General features: G+C 38.2%; 2 protein-coding genes across 15 annotated transcripts in view; one reads left to right on the top strand and one right to left on the bottom strand.

Annotated features, from left to right (window-relative positions):
• Positions 1–10,509, bottom strand: part of PREPL (prolyl endopeptidase like) — a 69,235-nt gene extending 58,726 nt beyond the window's left edge. For 4 of the 6 annotated variants that reach the window (XR_010405716.1, XR_010405715.1, XM_045885074.3 and 1 more), the window contains exons 1-2: positions 10,206–10,509; positions 8,356–8,874 (exon numbers count right to left, since the gene is read on the bottom strand). Coding sequence is in view for 2 of the 6 variants with exons in the window: in XM_045885074.3 (XP_045741030.1) it covers positions 8,356–8,574 (219 nt within the window). In the remaining 4 variants the exon portion in view is untranslated. The remainder of the gene's footprint in view (positions 1–8,355; positions 8,875–10,205) is intronic. The other 2 variants (XM_064572533.1, XM_045885076.3) reach the window with 2 other exon arrangements.
• A 178-nt stretch (positions 10,510–10,687) lies between these two features.
• CAMKMT (calmodulin-lysine N-methyltransferase) overlaps positions 10,688–25,396 on the top strand; it is a 431,738-nt gene continuing 417,029 nt past the window's right edge. For all 9 annotated transcript variants that reach the window (XM_064572538.1, XM_064572539.1, XM_064572544.1 and 6 more), the window contains exons 1-2: positions 10,688–10,975; positions 16,469–16,641. In XM_064572538.1, coding sequence (XP_064428608.1) covers positions 10,838–10,975; positions 16,469–16,641 — 311 coding nt within the window. In that variant the 5' untranslated portion in view covers positions 10,688–10,837. The remainder of the gene's footprint in view (positions 10,976–16,468; positions 16,642–25,396) is intronic.

The following is a 25,396-nucleotide window of genomic DNA, read 5'->3' as shown; positions in this document are numbered from 1 at the left end:
GGATGGAATATGTTAACTTCATTATGGCAAAAATGAATTCTAAAGACAGAAATATTGCACAGTAAAAACACACTGGACAGCTTTTAGTCAAGATGGTACCATTAAGAAATGGCTAATTCCAAATCCAGGGCAGGCGAGTAAAAAAATAGGCTTGTCAGAAAGCAAGGAAATGCCCAAAGCTTAATGGAGAGGTGTTAAAAAGGGCCAGTTTGTAGAGGTTCCTATATTTGGGACAATTCGAGCACCAAAAAGAATAATGACTGTAACTGATATTACCCTGAAAAATATAAAAATTCGTAATTTGAAAACAAGCCAAAACAAAAAACTCCCCAAACACACCACACTAGAATTAAAAATAAGGGTTCAACAAAAAAGAAAACTCTTCTTTACAGAATAATATCAGCTAATAAATGTAGAAATAATAGAATTAGAAAATCATTAGCAACCCCAGTGTCAACTGATTAGGGTAAAGATCATCAATGGTTGTTAAATTTATTAGGTGAAATGATGTTGGGTAACACAATGCTCATATAGTACCAAGTACCACCCTACCGATTACTTAGTAACTGCAAAGAGAATAAGGTCCTTTTACTTATGGAGAGAACCAGCAATTATCACCTTAACCAAAATTATCAAGCTTTACATCATTAATAGTGGGACAAACTGACATTACAGGTCTCCTGAAATATAACATGAAGCATTTCAATTTAAGAATAAAGATAGTAAACCTAAAGGAAGAAACAGAATAAAGTTGTTTCAATGAAATTGATAAAGAAACTAGAGAAGATCAACAAAACAAAAAGTTGGTTATTTTTATATATTTAAAAAAAAGTTGGTCCTCTGAAAAAAGGAAAAAAAAATATTTAAAAAATGTACTAAAAAGACATGTACAGCAAAAGTGATTAAAAAAGAATGTTAGAAATGAAAAAGGTGATATGACTACATATATAATAGATTTAAAAAATCACAATAAAGTTCTTTATGCCTATACATTTGAAAATGTACAGATAAAATGAATAATTTTCCAGAAAATAAATGAATTCCCCAAACAGATAAAAACAGAAGAGCTGTATAAGCCAGTAACTATCAAAGAAATTAAACTGGTAATTAAGTGTCCTTTTCTTAAAAGAGACACCAAACCCAGATGCTTTCCAAGGCAGCTTTCTGAAATCTTCAAGGAACAGGTAATTTTCTCATATGCTAACCAAGAAAAAAATGTCAATTATTTAAAAGTACTCAACTTATTTTATGAGGCAAATATAACCTTAACACCAAAATTGGACAATGACAACATAAGACAATTAAAAATCAGTCTTACTGTAAAACATGGACTAAAAAAATAAAAAATAAAATACAATGAATCAATGTATTTTTTAAAGATTTTTTTTTTTTAAGATTTTATTTATTTATTTGAGAGAGAGAGAATGAGAGAGAGCACATGAGAGGGGGGAGGGTCAGAGGGAGAAGCAGACTCCCCGCCGAGCAAGGAGCCCGATGCGGGACTCGATCCAGGGACTCCAGGATCATGACCTGAGCCGAAGGCAGTCGCTTAACCAACTGAGCCACCCAGGTGCCTGAATCAATGTATTTTTTAAAAGCACAAAACAAAAAACAGTAACAGTAATAATAAAACCCTATGTGACCAAGTAGGATATATCTTAAGAATGAAAGGATGGTTCAACATTAGAAAAATCTGCTAATGTAATCTAACACAAATAAAGGAGATAAATCTTAGGGCCATTTCCATTAATGCAGAAAAAAATAGAAAATAGGACACTTTAGAAAATGATAAAACCTTAAATTATGAATAGAGAATTTAGAGAAATCACGAACTTCTTTGACTTGATAAATGGTTTCTTTGTTGTTTTACACAGGACCATACTAAATCTGTAACTAACATACCTGAAAGTGTATTCATATTAGTACACATCTTATTTAGTATCCATGAAACACTTCTCAATAACCTTAATTATACTCATTTAAAATATCTAGTTATATTTACTCTTTCATTGTTCAGAAGTGATTGTTAAATGAAGGAAAGTAATTGTTTCCTATGTCCCCTGCTTCCAATTCCTTTCCTCCCTTTTCTTGAGCCTCCTAAGATTTCTGCCCTTCTCATTCCACTGACTGCTCTTGTCAAGGTCACTGATGGCCACAGCACTGCAAAATACAAATGTTATTCTAGGTCATATACTTGACCTATAAGCATCACGACACAGCTGATAACTTCCTCCTCCTCATTTCTTCACTTGACTTCCAAGACACCTCATTCTTATTGTTTTCCTCCTATCTCACTAGCCCTTCTCAGTCTTGTTAGTGGTTCCTATTCAACTCCCTGGCTTCTTAACATCAGCATGCCCTGCACCACTTCTTCATCTACAGTCTGCACTAATTCCCTTGGTGATCTCAGCTTCATGACCTTAAATGCTATTTACATGCTGAGGACTCCCAAATTTATATCTCTACCCCAAACCATTCCCCTGCACAAGTTGAACCTGGATATCCAACTGACTACTCAACCTTTCTACTTAGACGACTAATAGGTATGTCAAAAAATGTCCCAAACAGAACTTCCAATCTCCCCATGTACCCTCTCTCCCCCAAAACTCTGGTTCTTCAATCACTCCTATTATCCTGATAAATGGCAATTCTGTCCTTCCAGTTGCTCAGGTTTAAAACCACAGTCTTCTCTGTTTTTCTCTCTCGATTCAACCAAGTGATCTGCAAATCCTTTCAATTCAACTTTTAAGATCTATCTAGAATCTGACCAGTTTTTACTCTTGTACTGGAACCACTCTGTCTGTACTGTTATCCTTTCTCCTTTGGATAAGGAGAAAACCTAAATGCTGTTTCTGCTCCTGTCTTCCAGAGGCTATTTGCAACTAAAGAGCTAGAGAGAGCCTAAAGTCAGATCATATCACTTCTTCACTCAAAGCCCTCCAATGGTTTCCCATCTCACTCAAGAGGAAAAGTGAAAATCCTTGCAATGGTCTACATGGTCCTAAAGGATCTTGTTCCATGACCTTGATGACCCCATCTACTACTACACTCCTCCCACACCCACTTACTCTGAGCCACACTGGCCTCTTTGATATTGCTTGGACATGACTGGCTTGCCCCTACCTCAGTTTCTTAGAACTTGCTATGCCCTATGCCCAAATACCTCCTTCAAGCTATTGCTCAAATGTCACCTTCACAGTTAGGCCTTCCCTGACCATCCTATTAAAATAACAATCCTCCTGGGCGCCTGGGTGGCTCTGTCGGTTAAGCGACTGCCTTCAGCTCAGGTCATGATCCCGGGATCCTGGGATGGAGCCCCGCATCGGGCTCCCTGCTCGGCGGGAGGCCTGCTTCTCCCTCTCCCACTCCCCCTGCTTGTGTTCCTGCTCTCTCTCTCTGTCAAATAAATAAATAAAAATCTTTAAAAAAAAAAAAAAAATCCTCCCTATCTCAATATGGCCTAGTCATTCTTTCCCTTATTTTGTTTCACTGTACCTATTGCCTCTGACATACTTTATGTTTTATTCATATGCTTCACTGTTCTTCTCTCTTAACTAGAATGGTAAGCTTCATGAAGGCAGGGATTTTTGTTCCCTTTGCTCACTGCTACATACCCAATTGCTAGAATGGTGCATAGTAAGTGTTCAACAAATAATTGCTGAGTAGAATGAAATAAAGCACAAAACATAAAAATTTAAGGATCTCTTTAAACAAAAGACATAAACAAAGTGAAAAGACATAGCACAAATTACAAAAAAGATATCTATAGCACATAAAAGACAAAGGACATGTAAAGAACTCTTATGAATCAATAAGAAAAAGAAAACCCAGTAAGAAGAATGGTCAAGGCATATGAATAAGCAATTCAAGATAAAACCAAAGGAGTTAATGAACACAGAAAAGAGCTCAACTTCATTAATCAGGGCAATGAATATTAAACAATGACATACTTGACACATTTTTCTGTTGGAAGGGCAAAAAGAAGGTCTGATAATATAAGTGAGATATAAATAGAACTCTCATCTATTCCTTGTTTTCATTTTAGATGATTTTATCAATTTAGAAATTAATTTGATAAAGAAACATTAGCATGTGAATACAATCAGGAATTCTAATTTTAGGTATAAGATTCTAGAGACAGTCTACCATATATGAATAAGGAGATACATATGAGATTGTGTTTTGTAGCTTTTGTAAGTCTGGAAACTGGAGAAAATCTATATGCCTGTCTAAAGAAAATGGATTAATTGTGATATATGATGGAATACTATATAATAGTTGTACTAAATGAACTAGCAATACACATATTAATGGGGAATCTCAAAATCCTAAGTTGAACAAAAAAGTTATACAATTGTATGTATAATATATAAAGTTTCAAAACATATAAAACACCCCTATATGTCATCTGTGGATACAAATACATGTGCAGTTTATATAAAAACACACATGGAAAGACAGATCACCACTGGGGAGGTTAGGGAATGGGATACAGGAAGTACAGAGGAGTCTTCAAATATATGTTATTTTTTCCAGTTAGGAAAAGTCACACTGAGTAGTGGATACGTGGGTATTTGTTATGGTATTCTGACTTTGTTAGTATTTGTAATAGTTTATAATAAAAGGTACTAAAAAAGAAAGGTACTAGCAATCAGGTTACCTGATGTCTAGTTCTGACTCTGCTAATTCTCCTACTTAACCTTGGACTCTGTGGCTCTGGTTTTTTCATTTGCAAAGAAAGAGCTCACACACTTCCTGATTTCAAAACTTACTACAAAGCTATAGTAATCAAGACAGTGTGGTACTGGCATAACGATAGACATACAGATCAACAGGCTAGAACTGAGAGTTCAGAGATAAACCTTTACATTTATGGATGACTGATTTTTTTGACAATGGTGTGAACACAATTCAATGGAAAAAGAATGGTCTTTTCAAACAGTACAGGGATAACTGGATATATATCTATAAGCAAATGAATGACGGTGGATCCCAATCCCTCACACCATATATAAAAATGAATTTAAAACAGATCATAGAAAGAACTCAGAATGGATGATTTCTGGGGTCTTTCTTCCAGTAATAAAATTTATAATTATGTGAAAATAAAAAATTTATTCATTAAACTATTAATTCATTCCACAAACATTTACTACTTATCTACTATGAGGAAGTCATTATGCCATGTGTTGGACATATAAAGATGTACATTATAAAATTCTTTGAGGATTTCAGTCTAATGAGGAAAGTTCAAAATGATATAATAGCAGCAGAGTTAAATATAGTATGGTTCTTATGGCCTCAACTCTACCTACATATGGACAACTCTTCCCAAATTCTAGACTCATACATCCAACTGTCTATGAAATCTCCACCTTAGTAGTGAATTACATTTATTCCTTCTCCTTCCTCGCTCTTTTTTGTATTTCTTTTGGTGTTGGGGTGGGGTGCAGAGGGAGAGACACTTAAGCAGGCTCCATGCCCAGCACTGAACCCGACTTGGGGCTCGATCTCAAGACTCTGAGATCATGACCTGAGCGAAAATCAAGAGTTGGACATTTTAAGATTTTTATTTATTTTTTTGACAGAGAGCGAGACAGCGAGAGAGAGAACACAAACAGGGGGAGTGGGAAAGGGAGAAGCAGGCTTCCCTGCCGAGCAAGGAATCCAATGTGGGGCTCGATCCCAGGACCCTGGGATCATGACCTGAGCCGAAGGCAGATGCTAAACGGCTGAGCCACCCAGGTGCCCCAAGAGTTGGACATTTAACCAACTGAGCCACTCATGCTTTTCCTTCCTCACTCTTTAAGATCTAAGTAACAATAGGGTATACTTGTGACTGTGACATAAGTCCAACTGAAACATAATGATGATGTAAATGTGCTTTGGTATTTAATGATTTTGTAAAGTTAACATGGTGCCTATCTGGGTAATGGGGGAGGGGGGGTGGGGAACACTACCCTGTAATGAAAACACAGGAAGATTTTGGAGCAAAACATCTATTAAGTGGGATAAAGACCATAATAGCTTTGTGTCAGTTTGTGGGGGATGGGGTTGAGTTAAAAACAACTTTTCTAAGAGGCTTTTGAATTTTAGAATCCAAACAGAAGAGGGACTATCATCCTATATTCTCTACACTAAGATGTCCCCAATAAAATGTAATCACCCTATAATGATGAAGTTTGATTGATTCTATCTCTTCAATCTTCCCTCAAATCTTCTACCTCTCTCCATTATCATGGAAGATATATTTGAATTTGCCTATAGGCACCAACTACTTTTTTTTTTACTTTATTGTATCTGCATGAGTGAACAAAGTTGGAACTGAGTGGATGCTTGCTGAAAGAAAATGTGCGTTGTCTATAGGTCTCTTCACAGCTTCCCCGGGTCCCAGTGATCATAAAAGATAGACAGCACAGCTTTCATATATCATTTCTTACAGAAGAAATGGTTGATGTACCACATGTGAAAGCAGGACTGGTTTTTCAGGTGGAAGAATTACCAAAAGAGCTACTAATTCAGGTTAAAGTTTCTAGGTGACAGGAATCTATGAAAGAGAACTGAAAAGTTGCTTCAGGGACAAATGGAGGGAAAAAATAGTCAACCTCCTGTTCAGGGTCTGAGCTAATCTCAGCTGTCACTCTGCCCATAATTCCTGCCTACTATTTATAAACTAAGACTCAATATAAATGTACTAGATGACAAAATGTTCCAAAGTGCAAAATAAAATGACCTAAAGACCCCAAATCTTTCCAATAGGTAAAACTTGAAGTTTATGTTTCTTAAGTAGAATAAAGCTGCGCACACACACACAAAAGATAATGAAATAAAAGGCAAAGAATTTCTGAATAAAGAAAGCATCGAAGTGTTAAACTAAGCCACGATACTATAAAAAGAAAAATAATTTGACAGACTAAGATGTAGAGAGTAAAAGAAGTCTAGGAACCACAGATAAAAAGTTAAAAGGGAAAACAAAAAACAGGCAAAAAAACCAACAAAAAAACCCCCACATAAGAACCCACAAGCATGAGCTAAGAGCAAACATTAAATAAATAATCCAGTAAAATAAGATGAAAAAAAGTATCCTTTGACAGATAAATGGATATGGTATATATACATACAATGGAATATTATTCAGCCATAAAGAGAATGAAGTTCTGATGTATTCTACAACATGGATGAACTTTGAAAACATGTTAAATGAAATAAGCCAAACACAGAAGGATAAATACCATATGATTACAATTACATGAATTAATCTAGAATAAGCAAATTCATAGACATAAAGTAGATTAAAGGTTACCAGGGGCCTGGAAAAGGAGGCAGTGGGGAGTTATTGTTTGATGGATACATTTCTTTGGGTGATGATAGGGTTTTAAAAATAGTGGTGATGACTGTACAACACTGTCAATGTAATTAATGCCACGGATTTATATCCTTAAAAGTGGTTAAAATGGCTAATTTTATGTTATACACGTTTTACCACAATAAAAAAACTAAAAAAAAAAATCAGTATGCAACAAAACAATTTAAACCAGAAACTTAAAATATTAAAACAAAATGGCAAATTATTGCAAAAGTATCACCCCCACATGCAATTTAAGGAGCCTAAGGATCATAACAATTATATGGTAGGGAGGTATGTCAAAGTGGTAGCAGCATAGATAGATAGCTTAATCTCAAATAAGTAGGATGACCATATAATTTACCATCCTAATGAGGACATTTTTGAGAGGAAAGGGGACACTATTAATAATTACACAGGAACAACAGGTGTAGACTGGGACTGTCCCACGCAAATAGAATGTGGGGTGACTCTACATATAACGGCAATCAGGTCCTCAAGGTTGAGGTCAGGCCCATAGCTTGGGGTCTGGCCAAAGTACAACAGTCTGAAAGCATCTTCCTGAAGGACCCAAGTGGTCAAAATGCAAAGCCTTTTTTCATTTTTTTTTTTTTTAACAAAGAATCAACACACAATTACATGGAATTACTCAAGTTTTCTAATTTGAGATTCATAAAACAATTAGCGTATTATTAGATTTTGTTAAAAGCTATTATGGTATTCTAGGAAGTTTAGAAAGCTGAATTATACTTTGAAATGTACTGGTAGGCATAAGGATTTCCTAAGGTGAATCATTTTTCATAAATATATATCTTTATATATTACAAGTGTATAAATATATATGCATATATTCTTTTATACTTAAATTGAGCTACAATTGAGCCTTAACACTTTAAAAATCAAACTAGAATTACTGAGAAAATTAGTAACTGATCTCTTACCCATTCTTTATCTTTAAAGTAAAATTAATCTTAATGACCTACAAATAGGTTAACTTAAAAAGTCCATACCTTACTTGAGAAGCTCCGACTTGGGATGTTTCTTGCTAACTCTGATATCGTGGGTTTATTCTGCAGACACTTGGTTAGGTGATATTTTTTCAATTTTATTCTATTGTAATAATGATCAGCGAAGTTACAGTGATTCAAGTGCTGTTTCTGCATGCATTTCCCAAGGTGAGGAATACTATACTTCAAAGCCTGGAGAAATAATTTGCTCTTCTGCTGCATGATATCAGAGTCCCTGGTTTACGCTCCCTTTGGGGCTGTCAGCACATGATTTCATAGGTAGGATTACACAGTAGTGGGTTCTCAGAGTATCTAAGATCCGCAGTTCTTATCCCTCCCCTTCAGGTTATGAATAACTGCAGACAGCTGATAACTCAGGTTAAAAATACCTGAAAACTTGTATAAGTTAAAGTTTCATTCAAATCATACTTCTCAGCAGACGTGACTTAAATGTCTCATTTGTAAAGTCAATCCTATCAGGCTCAGACTATGCAGCACTGATTCTGGTACACATGGGGCAAACTAAAAAATAACAAAACAAAAAACAAAAATAAAAATTTGCAAACAAATAAAGACTTAATGAGGGCATCTCCAGAACTCTTGACGGCGTTAAAAGGCAAAATGGCTTTGACCTTACGAAATTCAGGACATATCTTTGGGAGGTATATGAAGGATAAACTGGAAAAGCCTACTTATTTAATAAAGGTAGAGGAGTGTTGAGTGTTTGCTTCGTGCCAGACACTTTTATATACTTTGTCTAATTTAAACTTCATAAGGACCTGATAGAGTAGCCATTATAACATTTATTTTACAGGTGAGCAAGTTGTGGCTCTGGGAGGTTTTGACAAGTGCCCTAGGTCACTTGGACAGAAAGTAGCAGAACAGAATGTCCAATCTGGTTTGGCTCCAAATCTTGGACGTAACAACAACTGGACTTAACGTGGAAAAGATATTTAGCTCTTTAGTTAAAACACATCACTTCAGGATGAACAAATATAATGTGAGGCCACCTCTGGTTTCTGTCGAACAGATGGTCCTTATTAACCCATCAAAGTAAGGCTAATAAGTACTTAAGAGAGACACCTGGGTTCAGGTCGTCACTCCGGCACTCACCACCTGTGCCTCAGTTTCTTCAGCTGCAAAACCGAGATAATGACACATTTACCTTATGGAGTTGTTGTAAGAATAAAATTAGACAATTTATGGAAAGATCTTAATACAGTGCCTGGCACGTAGTGTGCACTCAATAAATGCTGGCTACTATTATTATACGAGAAATCAAAGTGTCTTGCACACCGTTGCATGTCAGCATGGACGTCTTCCACAAAACGCCCCTCGGTATCAAAAGTACAATATTGCGTCAGATTTACTAGAGATCTGATCCACTACGACGCCTCCGCCACCTCCACCCCCGGACCTCTTTCTGTGTCGCAGCAAAATAACGGGCGAGTGGGGTTAAGAGATCGGCAGCCATCACGAACCACCCCCAACCCCCGCCCGCCAAGGCCCTGTAACAGGGGCCCGTAAAGACCTAAATCATTATATGCATGCCGGCAGCCTCAGCCCATCCATTTTCATCCGCAGGGAGAAGACAGTATGCAAGGCTAGGGGTGGGGGTGGGGGAAACGAATGGGTGTTCCCGGGGGGACTCGCTCGTTTTCTCGGTGCAACTCTCCACCCCAGAGATGAGGCGAAGTGAGTGCAAGGAGGCTGGGAGTAGGGGGTGGCGGCAGTTTGTGCTACGCGGAGAAGGGACGCCACGCAAAAGCGAGGACCAGGGGACTGAGGCATGACTGGGTGAGGGGAAAACGGGGAGAACCCCTCCTGTACACAGTATGCCCCTCCATACGTACGCAAGTTGAAGGACAGTCGGCCGGGCTCTGCACACCGAAACGAGAGAGGGCAAGTCCGAGAACCAAAAGCTTTCCGGGAAGAGGACTGCTGTTTCCTCAGTCGCGTCCAGCCGAAGTCTGCGTTCTGCAATCCGCAGAACGACAACCTATCCAGAGCCGCCCAGAGCTGGTTTGCAGCACGCAGGTCTGCGTAACCCCAGTCAAGCACCAGCCCTAAGCAGATTTCGCCATGTTTATTGTGGTCATGAACGGCTTCTCCTCCTGGGTTTTTTTAAAACCCTGAAAGTTTTAAGGCTTTTCGTTCTTTTCTAGTCTTCTGGGCTCGAGAAGAGGCAGGGGACAAGGAGAAAAGAAGAGCCAGTGTCTCGCGAGTTCTGCCATAACTCCCTTACTTTTCGGCCCGCCCTCACTAAAGATGGCCACCAGCAAAAAATGGTGCAATGACGCAAGCGGCGCTGTCCTGGTTGCCAAGGAGACGCGAATACCGGAAATGCGGAATTCGGGGAGGGTGCGCGCGCTAGGGCTGTTGGAGGGTGGTCCGGCTCACAGGTCCTGACTGGGAAGAAGTCGGCAGGTCCTGGCAGGGGAGAGCTTTGGCGGTGACAACTCGGGGTATAGGCGGCTTTAACGCGATGGAGTCGCGAGTCGCGGGCGCCCAGGCCGGCGAGGCTGAGCGAGCTGTGGGCGAAGGCCCAGCAGACGGCGGCGCCTCTCGGGGGCTTCAAGTCTCGGAGCCCTTGGGAGCCGCCCGGTGGAAGCTCCTGCGGCAGGTAAGGGATAGCCCACCCACCTCACCTTTGCATCTGGTCACTTCCTTCGCAGGTACGCGGCGAGCGACCGGCCGCGACTCTCCTCTTGGCAGCTCTGGGAGTTCCCTCGTAGTTTTGCCAGGAGCCACCTGCGAAGCGCCCCCTTGCTTCTACTAAGGGTCCCACCGAAAGCGAGGAATTAGGGTGGGGCGGGGAGGGGGCAGCCAACGCTGAGTTCCTAGGAAACTCAGATGGAAGTAGATCTTCTTTTGGCTATTTGTCTGCATCCGGGGGACTTTTCTCTTTGCTCACCAATCCAATTGGTGGGACCGCCGCTCCCATCCTATGCTGCTTCTCTTTCCTGCTTCTGTTTTACTTCTTTGCCCGAATTTCTTCTGCTTCTTATCTGCCAGCCTGAGTCTGGTTCAAAGTTTGGCCCCTTTCTTGGAGATCTGCGTGGTTGACTGTGTTGGGACTCTGACGTTGCACGTGCTGTCGGTACAACGGGGTGTGGAAGGTGTATCAAGAGCTGCTGCCTCTGTCTTTCGGTGGGATGTCAAGTTTTCATATTGATCTTGTAGTTTGAAGTGATCAGCGAGATTCTTGGTGTCCGAGGTGGACTAGTTCGGGTGTATTGGTTTGTTTAATGGCTGTTATTTTCTAGTACTTAAGAGTTGCTGCTGTTACTGTTGCTTCAGTTGTATGCAAGTTTGACAAATTTCTGATTTGACATCGTCGACCCTCTTTCCAAACTTCTCCCCCACCAAACTTCTTGAAGTAAAATCTGTTTATTGTTTTGCACACCAGTGTTACGCCTCTGCTGAGGTTTCCTTCTGAAAACTTGACTCAAGAGGACACTTTACCTTTCTGACTTGTATTTCGAGAAGAACTTTCCAGCAGCGGCTACTTTATTCGAGATTTGTCTTTAGTATTTTGAGGGTTACTTTGTTTGCAGTTGTCTCCAGTCACCTTTTCATATGGTGTCATGACATAACTCCGTGGTCATTTCCTTGTGGATGCTTTGAAAGTCTTTCCAAAGCATTGATGATCTGGTTTTGTTATTAATGATACAAAATTGTAGAGTAAGAAATGCAGGTCCTCATAGATCATTATCATAGGAACTTTCTACAGTGAAATAAACATCAGTTAAAGTTGAATTATCGATGTAGTCAATTAGGCCTTAAATTAATCAATCAAATCTTACTGTGATGGTTTCAGTGATTCTTTTTTTTTTTTTAAGATTTTATTTATTTATTTGAGAGAGAGAATGAGATAGAGAGCATGAGGGGGGGAGGGTCAGAGAGAGAGGCAGACCCCCTGCTGAGCAGGGAGCCTGACATGGGACTTGATCCTGGGACTCCAGGATCATGACCTAAGCTGAAGGCAGTCGCCTAACCAACTGAGCCACCCGGGCGCCTGGTTTCAGTGATTCTTAAAATCTCATTGTGATGATTTCAGTGATTCTTACTATAGTAAGAATGCCAGTTGACCAGCACATATGTTCGTTCTGAGTTGCTGTCTACATCAGAACCAGGATAAGCTTTAGCTATGGCTGCTATTTGTACTCCCCACATGTTTTGACATTTAATGTTTTGGTACATGTGTGTACTCTGCGTAGAGTCTTATCTTCTTTCCTATTTGTTGAATGTTCATTTTTCAGAACTACATTTTAATGTCTTCTAGGAAGCCTCTCCTGACTGGGCTGAGTTAGACCCTCAGCTCACTCTACCAGTGAACCCCATATCATATTTTTTGATCATTTGATTAGAGTCTGTCTAACTTACTAGGATGGGAGTTCTCCCTGGGAAAAGATGATATTTTATTGATCTCCATCCTCTGCACGTTGCACAGTGCCTGGCTAGTTTTTGTTTTGTTTTGTTTTGTTTTTTAGCAGATATTGTTAAGTGTTGTGGAAAACCTGAGAGTAAGAACAGGCTTTAAGTGGCCCATAGTATCACGTCCTCAGTGTATTGTATCAGTTAGCTGTTAATGAGTAACAAGCAACTACAACATTAAAATGGCATACACCAGTGAGCATTTATTTTATTTGTGCATCTGTGGGCCACCTGGGAATTGACTGACATAGGCTGTCATCAGCAGACTGGCTCTAATCCTTGGACCAGTTGGCCGACATATTCTCCTGGTGATGGCAGAGGTATAAGAGAGCAAGGGCAACCACCAAAACACATTTTAAGCCCTTGCTAACATCCTGTTGGCCAAAGTAAGATACTTGGCCAAGCTTAAAATCAAAGGGCAGAGAAGTATACTCTTTCCTTGAAGAGGGCAAGAAAGGAAGTGAATATTTTTCCATAATAAATCTAATCTACCATGTATATTAAACATTTGCAAGTACTTAGTAAATATGTCTCAAATGAACCATCCACATCTTGTGTGCACCCAGAACTGGAAAACCCAGGAATCTAAACAGTGATAGAAATATGCAGCTCTCATGGGACATCTTCATGATATCTACCTGTGTCTGCTTGTTTTCTTCTTCATAATTCTGTCATTCCCTTTCCCCACAGGGCTTCAATGCTATCTAACGGTCCTTCACTTTAACTGTTCAATATCTTTTTTGGTTTTGTAATTAACCTTTTTTTAAAAAGAAAAAACCCTGTTGACCTAGTTCATCATTTGATACCAGGTCACATGAAAAATTGCTGACTTTTGAGCCTAGTGCTCACTTTAATCAGATGAAGACTATGGATCAATATTGATAGAAGCTTTGGATAGTATTCTATTTTCCTCTTTGTTGGGTCTCATTACCTGATAGCAAAGATGGCTACTGGCAACTACAGGCTTTCATCATGCTCTCAACTAGTGAACCAGAAGAAATGACCCTTTTTCTCAACACCCAAATAATGTCCATTAAATGACTCTAATAGGCCAAGCTTGGACCAGTTGTTGGGTCCAGGAGAATGAGGCACTTTGGCTACCTGGGACATTAGCCCACCCTGTGGCAGGGAAGATAACAATCCCATCATTATTTCATAGGTTGAGGGAGGGGCAGTTCCCAAGAGGAAGGGAGGTAGGGGAGGTGAAAAAGTATCATGACCATTACACACGTATTCACAAACACCTACAGAATGAATAATCTTACCTAGAGGTCTAATACTTGACTTAATCTGATTAAGGGAATATTTCACAGTATAATTTAAATTAAAACACGATGCCATGTGTTTGAAACTATCAGTGCTGAAAGAGAGCATGATTCTTTGCCTTTTTGTAGCTCTCTGATGTTCAACAAATTAACACCCCCTTGTTTCTTCTCTCATATAATTAGTATCTATCCCATAGGGTTGTTTGAAGATTTAGTGAAGAGTGTGGTAAGACATGCATTAATTCTTCCTTAGACATTTGGTGTAATTTGCTGATGAGCAATCTGGGTCTGGCGTTTTCTTTGGTAAGATTTTTATTTATGCATTGTATTTTTATTTTTATTTTTTAAATTAGTTTTAGAGGTAGAATTTAGCAATTCATTAGTTGCGTATAACACCTAGTGCTCATTACATCAAGTGCCCTCCTTAATGCCATCACCCAATTATCCCTTCCCCCCACCCACCTATGCATTATATTTTTAAAATAGTTTAGCACTATTCAGATTTTTTGTCTCTTCTTGTGTTGGTTTTGGTAGTTGTATTCTTCTAGGAACTTGTCCATTTCATCTAAATTTTCATAGTTTTTATAATATCTCTTTGCTATTTTTTAATGCCTGCTGGATCTATAGTGATCTTCCTGTGTCACATTCATATTCATATTTTCTCTCTTTTTTCTTCTTAGTGTTATCAAGGATTTGTCAGTTTTATTAATCTCTTCAAAGAACCAACTTTTGGTGTTTTAATCCTTCTAGCTATATTTTTGTTTTCTACTTTATTAATTTCTATTTTTTAGGGAGCTTAATTTGCTTATTTTTGTAATTTTTGCAGTGGATGCTTAGCTTACTGATTTTTAGCCTTTCCACAAGTTTTCCTCTAAGCGTGAATTTATCTGCATTTCATATGTCTTGAAATGTGTTTTTATTATTCAGTTCAAAATACTTTCAGATTTCCATTGGGTTTTCTTTCTTTTGGTTCATAAGTTATTCAGAAGTATATTGCTTTATTTCCAAATATATTTGGTGTTTTAGGTAACTTTTTAGTTATTTTTCATTTGATTATGACTATTAAGATGTTCTATATCTTCAAAAAAACTTTCTATTATGGGAAGTGTCAAACATACAAAATTAGAGATAATAGTATAATAAGCACTCAGATATCCATAAACTTCAACAATTTTTAATTCCTGACCAACTTTATTTTGTCTCTGTTCTCTCATCACATCCTCCTATCTCAGATTATTTTGAAATGAATCTCAGATATATCATTTTTTCCTACAGATATTTCAGTTGTAGGAAATATATATATATTTTAAAATGTTTTTATTTTTTAATTTTTTTAAAAGATTTTATTTATTTATTTGACAGAGACAGAGATAGCAAGAGCAGGAACACAAGCAGGGCAGAGGGAGAGGGAGAAGCAGGCTTCCCGCTGAGCAGGGAGCCCGATGTGGGACTTCATCCCAGGACCCTAAGAACATGACCTGAGGCGAAGGCAGATGCTTAACGACTGAGCCACCCAGGCGCCCCTATATTTTAAAATGTTTTAATAAATAAAAAAAACCCATTAGTTTCTATTATACTTTATTCAGATTCAGAGCTCTAGAGTTTTTGCTTAACATCATTAATCTCACAGCTATATTTGTTTCTCCCATACTTAAAAACCCAGTTTTCAATGACCCCCAGCAAAATTACTCATTTGATTTATCTTAAAACAGATACACATACACGCACTCATGAGACAGGCTCAGAACAATATACCTGCCCCTGCCTAGGTAGTAAGTTTTGAAATTCAGCTTTTACCCTCTAAGTCCACAGCTGTAAAAGGTGCTGCTCGTCTTCTTAGCTCTTTCTGTTGGAATTGGATCAATGTCCCCACAAGGAAAGTGATTGCAAAAGCCAGGCTCACCTCTCTAGATTTATTTCCTTTTTAAGTTATTAGACTGGTAAATCTTTACTAGTTCTCTGCTTTGTTCTTTGTTCTCTGCTACCTTTAAATAATGTTTTAAGATATTCTGTCCAGGGACGCCTGGGTGGCTCAGTTGGTTTAGCATCTGACTCTTGGTTTCGGCTCAGGTCATAGTCTCAGGTCCTGGGATTGAGCCCCACGTTGGGCTCCACACTCAGCATAGAGTCTGCTTGTCCCTCTCCCTCTGCTCCTCCCCCTGCTCACTTTCTTTCTCTCTCTCCCTCCCACTCTGTCCCTCTCTCTCCCACTCTCTCAAATAAATAAATAAATAATAAAAAAATCTTAAAAAAAAATATGTTCTGTCCATCTTCTCTAGTCGTCTGCAGTAAGAGGTTGGTCTACATTATCTAATCTGCTATTACTGGGAATGAAAGTCCCCTTACCGCTTAAACTTTGAACATCTGACATGTGTTTATATAATACGAACACAATATTTGTTTTTATTTCAAAGGTTCTGAAGCAGAAGCACCTGGATGATTGCCTGCGACATGTATCTGTAAGAAGATTTGAATCATTTAATCTGTTTTCAGTAACAGAAGCCAAAAAAAGGGTAAATGAAGAGGAAGTTGGTGCATGGGTCCGATATACAAGTGTCTTCTATCCTGAGTACAGTGTTTCTTTAAGGTAAACCATCACTCCAGTGACAATTTTTTTTTGAAGTATTTTTCTCTTGTAGAAAAAAAGCAGTTTAATAAGAATCTCATTATTCATTCTATTGAGTTTGCAGGTAATCTTGATCAGAACTTGGGTTTTGCAGCTTTGTGTTAGGAAATCCTGCTGCTTTAACTGGGTTTTGTTGTAGTCTCAGAACTAAAGAAAAAAAATTCTCAGGAATGTAGCAGCATTTGAGGACAAAGTGGCTTGCAAATCAAAAGGTTCTTTAAACCATTCTCTCATAGCATTTGACAAAAAACCCATTTCTTTTTGAGGAGGCAAGGAAGGCTGAAAGTGAACACAGAATTTTCCAGACTACTCTTCAAGTAGTAGTTATCTGAAAAATCAAGCTTTGGTATTTTTCCCATTCATGTTTTGTCATTTTCAGAATAGAATCATAAGAATAGGAGGAGAAAATTCAGCTGAAAACACTGATATTGTGAGAAGCATACAGACTGTTCTGGCTTTAAAAATCATTTAAAAACAGACAGGAGAGTTGCAAACTGAAGTAACAGGATACCATTTTTACTGAATTAATTTTCTCTCACAGTTATAGTCTAGCATATTGCAATATTACTGTAGGTGTTTGATTTTATAAAATCTTCCTTTTTTGACAAGATTTCACAATTTGAAAGGGAGGGAGGAGCACATTTACAGTAATTGTAAGAAGTGCAAAAAACATTTTAAGTGGAATGTGACTGAATAAGGTTTAGGTGAGGCGAAGAATAATTTTAAGAAAAAGAAGTTTTCACAAAGGATGTCTATTTATAGTATATGTTTCTTGAACTATTTCGGTTTAAAGTATCTAAGCTTTAAAAGACATCATAATAGCTTAAAGTTTGGGATCTGGATAAAAATTGACGAGGGTGAGCAGAGAAGAACAATTAGGATCTGGTTTCATAACTATTGAAAACTCCAAAAAGAAGATAAAAACCTAGGGATTTGTGAGCTTGCCTGTATATTCATTATGAGATTCTGATTCGAATACCTCAACTGCCTCACATTCTGATGGAGATAGTTTCGTTATTCCTTAGAGAAGGAGGAAAAATGCATTACATGCTTACTATGTGCCCCCTACAGAGCGAGGTGTCTTGATGTATGCTAATTCATGTAATCTTTACAGTAACTCTGTAAAGTAGAAATGGAAGATAGTATCTATAAGAAGATTAAAGAGAAGGAAGAACCGAGTGATCCAATAGCAGTCTTCAGGTGTAAAGTTCTAAAACTTACCCTCTACATCCACTGGTGACAAGATGCAGTAAGTGTAAAACGTGCCAAGAATAATTTCCTGACGTCTTTGAGGTCCTGGTAAGGGTTAGCTAGAGAGAATGTGACATCTTCTGTTCTTTAGAGTTTTCAAACCAGGACGTGGTTCTTTGGCAGATGACACTGATGTAGCAGGAACCCAGGCTCCAATGTAAACTGAGACACCTTTCCAATGGCATGGTTCTTTGTGATATATCCATTTTTCAAAAAAAAATAAATGCAAGTCTCTTTGTATAAATATGGCATTAAATCCTCATTTATGGAGAGAAGACAGGTGACCAAGCTAAAACAATGGCCACAATGGCTACCAAGATTTATTCTCTCTCTTTTTTTTTAAGATTTTATTTATTTATTTGACAGAGAGAGAGACAGAGAGAGAGAGCACGAGCAGGGGGAGCGGCAAGAAGAGGGAGAGGGAGAAACAGGCTACCCGAGGAGCAGGGAGCCTGATGCGGGGCTCTATCCCAGGACTCTGGGATCATGACCCGAGCCGAAGGCAGTCACTTAACCAACTGAGCCACCCAGGCGCCCCAAGATTTATTCTCTTTTTTCAAACTAGTTTGTTTCTCTCCACATTAGTAGTGCAAAAATAATAATAGCTTACATGTATTCTAGAGCTAAACACTATCTTAGAATAATTTTGAAAAGATCATAACCACATTAATAAAGGCTGACCACTGAGTGACTACTATATGACAAGCACTGTTGTGAGTGGTTTACATGTATTAGTTTATTTAACCCACACAACTGTTTATGAGGTAAATACTGTTATTATCCTCATTTCACAGATGAGCAAAGTGAAACCCAGAGAGGTTAAATGACTTGATCGAGGTCACCCGGCCAATGATTGTACCTCTATTCAAACCCTAGTGGTCTGGTTCCACAGCCTGTACTTTTAAAAACTTTTATGTTGAAATAATTACAGAAGTTCAGGAAGTTGCAGAAATAGCACAAGGAGTTCACATACCCTTCACCTAGCTATCTCCATTGGTAACATTTTATATAATGACAGTCACTGTCTGCACTTTCAACTTCTGCACATGCTGTCTCTCCTGAGGCAATCATGTATCCACTTATTCATTTTACAGATGAAGGGATTGAGGCCCAGATAAACTAATTTCCTCATTGATTATTCTGAGCATTCTATTTCTTACTCCATAATTCTGTTACTGTATAGGAAATCACTGAAATTACTGCAATTGCTTAGGTAGGGGAGGATATCAGCCAAGAATAGTTCATTCCATTCCATTGCCAATTTTGTTCACGTTGATTTCTTTTACCACTTCCTCTTGTTTTCTGTTATCTGCCCAACATGGATCTCCATTCTTGTTCATTTAATATCTCATATCTTTTCTCAACCCGCTTCCATGACATTTCTTTAGCTACCTTTATCTTCTTCAGTATTGTTTGAATTGTGAGCATTCTAGTTTAAAAAAATTACTTGCAGTAGCTAAAGGTAGTGGTTTAGAAGGTAGTTTTGGAATGGAGTACCATTATTTTCATCTACATTTTTTGAAGTTTGTTAAATCAACACTATGGAATGATTGAAAAAAAAAGTGGTGAATAGTTTTAAATAAATTTAAATCAACAAATATTTAATGGTACCTTCTATACAGGTGAACAAAAAGAAATGTAAGATATATTATCCTCAAGGGTTTTAAATATGTGAAAAGTTAAGTAATAAAAATATTAAATAAGAAGGAAAGAACTCTCATTAGGCATGCATAACTAATTTCCAAAGGCGTGGAAGACGTCATACAAATTAGGCGTTTAGAGGTGAGAGTGATTTTCGGAAGGCCTTGAGGGGTTTAAACTGGATCTGGAAGTAGTTGGAACTTCTGAGGGAAAGGGAGAAGTCATTTCAGATGAGGGCAAAGGCACTAGAAAATAGCCAGGGGGAGAAAGTGCAAGGCAGAATCATTAGTGGCTCTTAAGAACCATCACAATCTCTAGGGGAACCGTGGTCAATACATGTTATATGATGGCTCTGCTTCTGGATTCTCGTAAAGGGCTGAGCATTTGAGAGGTTTTGATCCTCGGAGAGTAAAAATACCCCATTTTCACTTTCTCAGTTCTTATCATCTGACGTCACCTGCTCCAGTTCAACAGAGATGATGTATGTAGTGATTAATACTTCTTATCAATATTTGTTTTATCCTTAAAATTTCCCTGTGTATTAATTTCTGTCTCTTTAAAGTTTTATTAGGCTTGAAATGAGTATCCTAAGAGGGTAATAACTAGATATTTGTGAATTCAAAGTACATAGTTGTATTTTGTTTGTATTATTGAAAGGTATATAAGCAGTGGCCTAAATTAAAACTTGGACCATTATTTTTTGTCAGCTTTGTATGATGATATTTAAAATGAAGGAATAGCAGGGAGAAGTAGGCAAGTGAGAGTAGAAAAACAAAATGAAGGAACAGAGAATTTCCCTTAGTGACTTTTCATCAGAGGCAAAAGTTTGGACAAGGTAAAAGTTAGTTAGACAAAATCCCCAAGATGTGTTGTCTTCTGTGTATCTGAGGATAGTTGACTCTCTGTTCCTAAGTGAAGTACTGAAAGTTAGGAAATTAAAATCCAGGGTGTGACTCCTACTTTATTCCTTGGCAAAGTCTTTCTGTCTTTCTGGTACTTTATTTTTATTTCTTAGAACCTTATAGAAGAGGTTCTTATAATTAGATAGATGTTTGTATAGAGAGAACATCCAGGAGATTTTTTTTTTTTATAAAGGTTTTATTTATTTATTTGACAGAGAGAGAGACACCTAGAGAGGGAACACAAGCAGGGGGAGCGGGAGAGGGAGAAGCTGGCTGAGCAGGGAGCCCAATGCGGGGCTCCATCCCAGGACCCCGGGATCATGACCTGAGCCGAAGGCAGACGCTTAACGACTGAGCCACCCAGGCGCCTCCATCCAGGAGAGGTTTAAAGCTCGCCCCCATCCTGCTGTTGTATAATCTGCAATTTGTTATAGTATTTTGTTATAAATAGTGTTTACTGTATCAGTGCTAGAAATTGTTTCCCACTCTCCAGATTTCAACTCAATTTCAGTGCAGTAAGACTTTGCATATTCTGGAAGCTTTAAATACTTGCATTATATTTGGAACTATAGAAGTCCCAAGTTATTCATTGATAAATGTGTGTATGTCACAGGTATAGAAAAAGCTGAGAGGCCTGAACTCTCCTCCTTTCTTTCAATAAGGCTACTGTTGCCATGGTAATTGCTGGATTAGAAGCCTAGAGCTTTTAACTTTTGGCTTGTCCTGGGAGCTTAGAATGGGCAAGACATCAAGAATGACTTTGTCTTTGACTGTGGTGCATCTTTCTAGTACAACAGATGCACTACAGTCAGGTCACATATTGCTTCTCTAGGGGAAGGAAAACATAAAAGCTCCATCCCACTGAATTTAGGATGTACTCTGAGTGCTCATGAAATAACTAGTGATGGGACTGGTATGCTTATGAAATTAGATGTATGGCAGATTATCATTACATATGTGGTATATCATAGGTACCCATTTAAAGTTTGGCAAGGCTGGCATCTGAGACAAATATGAATACTGAATTCATATTTAAAAAGTATAGTTTTAGGGGTTTCTGGGTGGCTCAGTCGGTTAAGCGTCTGACTCTTGATCTCAGATCAGGGTCTTGATCTCAGGTAAATCTCATGACTCAAGCTCCACATGGAGCCTACTTTAAAAAAAAAGTATAGTTTTAATGTTAGTAGTGATATTAACAGCAGAGGTGAGTATTAAAACAGCTTTTGTTCTCTTGTATTTTATTTTATATTTGAGAAGGAACTTTATAGAACCTTTCAAATATGATCTAGTGTATGCAGAAAATTAAAAGACTAATCCATTGAGTCATGTTTTCATAGAACTTAAATCATGGATATGGGCTAATAGAACTTAGTTTTTTAGCTTGTTTTAAACTCCAGTCACGATTGGTTATGTAGCTTGCTTACATATATATGTATGCATGTAACTGTCTTACTCTATCCTATTAGCTTCAGATGTACATCATAATGATTCAACATTTTTATACATTATGAAATGATCCCCATGATAAGTCTAGTTACCGTCTCTCACCATCCAAAGTTATTATATTATTAACTATATTCCCTATGCAGTACATTACATCCCCATGACTTATTTATGTTTTATAACTGAAAGTTTTTTTTTTTTTTAAAGATTTTATTTATTTATTTGACAGAGAGAGATACAGTGAGAGAGGGAACACAAGCAGGGGGAGTGGGAGAGGGAGAAGCAGGCTTCCTGTGGAGCAGGGAGCCCCATGTGGGGCTCGATCCCAGGACCCTGGGGTCATGACCTGAGCCGAAGGCAGACGCTTAACTGAGCCACCCAGGTGCCCCAGTTTGTTTTTTTCTTAAAGATTTTATTTATTTATTTATTTTTGAGAGAGAGCAGAGTGTGTGAGTTGGGGGAGGGGCAGAGGGAGAGCGAGAGAATCTGAAGCCGACTCCATGCTGAGCTCAAAGCCTGATGCAGGGCGTGATCTCACGACTCTGAGATCATGACCTGAACCTAAATCAAGAGTCAGATGCTCAACCGACTGAGCCACTCAGGCGCCCCAATAACGGGAAGTGTTGTACCTCTTAGTGCCCTTCACCTCGTTCACCCTCCTCCCCACCATAAACAACAGTTTGTTCCTGCATCTATGAGTTTGTTTTTGTTTTGTTTATTCAGTTTTGATTTGCAGTCCCCTGGTGACTAATGATGTCCATCCTTTCATGTGCTTTCACTTGTATGTGAAATCATATGGTATTTGTCTTTCTCTGTCTGATTTACTTCACTCTTTAGCCATTTATTTTTGAAAGACCTCCAAAGCATGTTGCATCTAGAATCAAACCTTTTCCTTCTGAAAACCTCTCTTCTTCTTCTAAAGCCTTTTAGGGCCCATTTTACTCTCTGGCTTTTCCTTTCTTTCTTTTTTTTGGGGGGGGGGACCACTTTTCTTTTTAATCAAGATAAAATTCTTATAACATTAAATTCACCATTCTAATTAACTGTTTTAAACTGAAATTCAATGGTTTTCAGTATATATTCATAATGTTGTGCAGTCTAATTCTAGAGATTTTTTTCACCCCATAAAGAAACCCCATACCCATTCGTAGTGATTCTCCATCTTCCTCCTCCCCCCCAAACCCTGGCAACCACTAATCTACTTTCTGTCTATATGGATTTGCCTATTTTGGACATTCCATATAAATACAATCATACAATATGTGGACTTTTATGTCTGGCTTCTTTCACTCAGAGTAATGTTTTTGATTCATCTGGGTTATAGCATGTATCATTATTTCATTCCTTTTTTATGGCTGAATAATATTGTGTCATATGGATAATACCACATTTTGTTTATCCATTTATCAGTTGATGGACATTTGAGTTGTTTCCACTTCTTGGCTATTATGAATAATGCTACTATGAACATTCATATGTAAGTTTTTGTGTGACTGTGTAAGTTTTTAATTCTCTTAGGTATGTACCTAAGGGTGAAATTGCTGGGTCGTGTGGTAAATCTTTGTTTAACATTTTGAAGAATGGCCAAATTGTTTTCCACAATGGTTGCACCATTTTGCATTCCTACCAGGAGTATATCAGGGTTCCAGTTTTTCTCCATGTTTGCCAGCACTTGTTATTTTTCCTTTATTATTTTTATTTTAGCCATCCTTGGGGGATGAAGTGATATCTCACTGGTTTTGATTTGCAGTTCCCTGATTAATGATGTCCAATTTTTTGCACATTTTAATTGGGTCATCTTTTTGTTGTTGAATCATGAAAGCTCTTTATATATTCTGGATACTAGACCTAGTGATTTGCATGTATTTTCTCCTATTCTGTGGGTTGTCTTTTCACTTCAATGATAGTGTCCTTTGATGGACAAAAGTTTTTAATTTTCATGACATTCAGCTTATCTAGTTTTTCTTTTTCTTTCTTTTTTTTTTTTTTTTGTGCTTTTTATATCATATTTAGCCCTGGCTTATTTTTAACCTCTAGTTCCAAACTCTTGCTATCTTTAGACTTTAGACTTTTCCTCTAGTAGCTTTTCTCCCCCTCTTCACATAATTATCTGCCCCAGTGACTTGCTCCTTAGTCCTCCTTACTCCATAGGCCATTCTTGGGAAAAGCTCAAAAGTCCTCAGTTCTAGGATAGCTTAAAGTGCTTGTGAAAAATAACTTACAACAATTTCTGTTGTTAGTGTGAGTGGGGGGTGAGGGGAAGAGCATAGGGAGAAGGAGAGGATTTTTTTTTTTTAATTAACATATATAGTGTATTATTAGTTCCAGAGGTCAGTGACTCATCATTTGCATGTAACACCCAGTGCTCATCACATCACGTGCCTCCTTAATACCCATCACCCAGTTACCCCATACCCCTACCCACCACCCCTCCAGCAGCCCTCAATTTGTTTCCTATAGTTAAGAGTCTCTTATGGTTTGTCTCCCTCTCTGATTTCATCTTATTTTATTTTTCCCTCCCTTCCCGTATGATCCTCTGTTTTGTTTCTTAAATTCCACATATGAAAGAAATCATATGATAATTGTCTTTCTCTCATTGACTTACTTCACTTAGCATAATTGAGGGAGAGAATCTTAAGCAGGCTCCACACTCAGCACAGAGCCTGACTTGGGGCTCGATTTCACGATCCTGAGATCATGACCTGAGCTGGAATCAAGAGTTGGATGCTTAACCGACTGAGATCCAGGTGCCCCAACAGATTTTTTTTTTTTTTAATCACCACTGGAAAAGTATCTCAAACCCTATGACCTATTAACATTTGGGCCCATTTGTATATGAAGAATAACATCTTTTGTAAGTATTAATAAAATATCAGTAATCAAATTAGGTATTTCAGGGGCGGGCTGTCAAGTGAATAGAGATTAGAATTAAAAGGAGTGGAATTAAGGTTAGTGGGAAAAAGATAAAAAACAATTTGCCCCCCCCCGACATTTAGAACCTTCTAATTGTGGATTGTGCAGACTTGAAGATGGGTTAGTTCTTTTTTTTTTTTTTTTTTTAGAGATTTTATTTATTTATTTGAGAGAGAGAGAATGAGACAGAGAGAGCACATGAGAGCGGGGAGGGTCAGAGGGAGAAGCAGACTCCCTGCCGAGCAGGGAGCCCGATGCGGGACTCAATCCAGGGACTCCAGGATCATGACCTGAGCCGAAGGCAGTCACTTAACCAACTGAGCCACGCAGGCGCCCTTGTTAGTTCTTTTTGACTGAAGTTCTGAATTTGTTGGGCTGGTATAGAGGAAATCTATTTATTGTTGGGTGTGGTTCTGGAGGTTGATGACTTATTTTTCTTTTGAGATTCTCAAAAGTAAGGTTTTGTTTTGTTGTCTTTAATAATCTACCTCACCTTTATATAGCTAAAACAACAATAAATATTATTTACTAATACTTTAAAATGTACATTAATCATCAAAAATGTC

Source organism: Mirounga angustirostris, unplaced genomic scaffold (assembly GCF_029215605.1).
Source record: "Mirounga angustirostris isolate CCGP_5_RB_7025 unplaced genomic scaffold, mMirAng1.0.hap1 SCAF_10, whole genome shotgun sequence".
Taxonomy (NCBI): domain Eukaryota; kingdom Metazoa; phylum Chordata; class Mammalia; order Carnivora; family Phocidae; genus Mirounga; species Mirounga angustirostris.
Note: the sequence above shows the minus strand (reverse complement) of the source record. Positions and strands in the feature narration are given on the sequence as shown.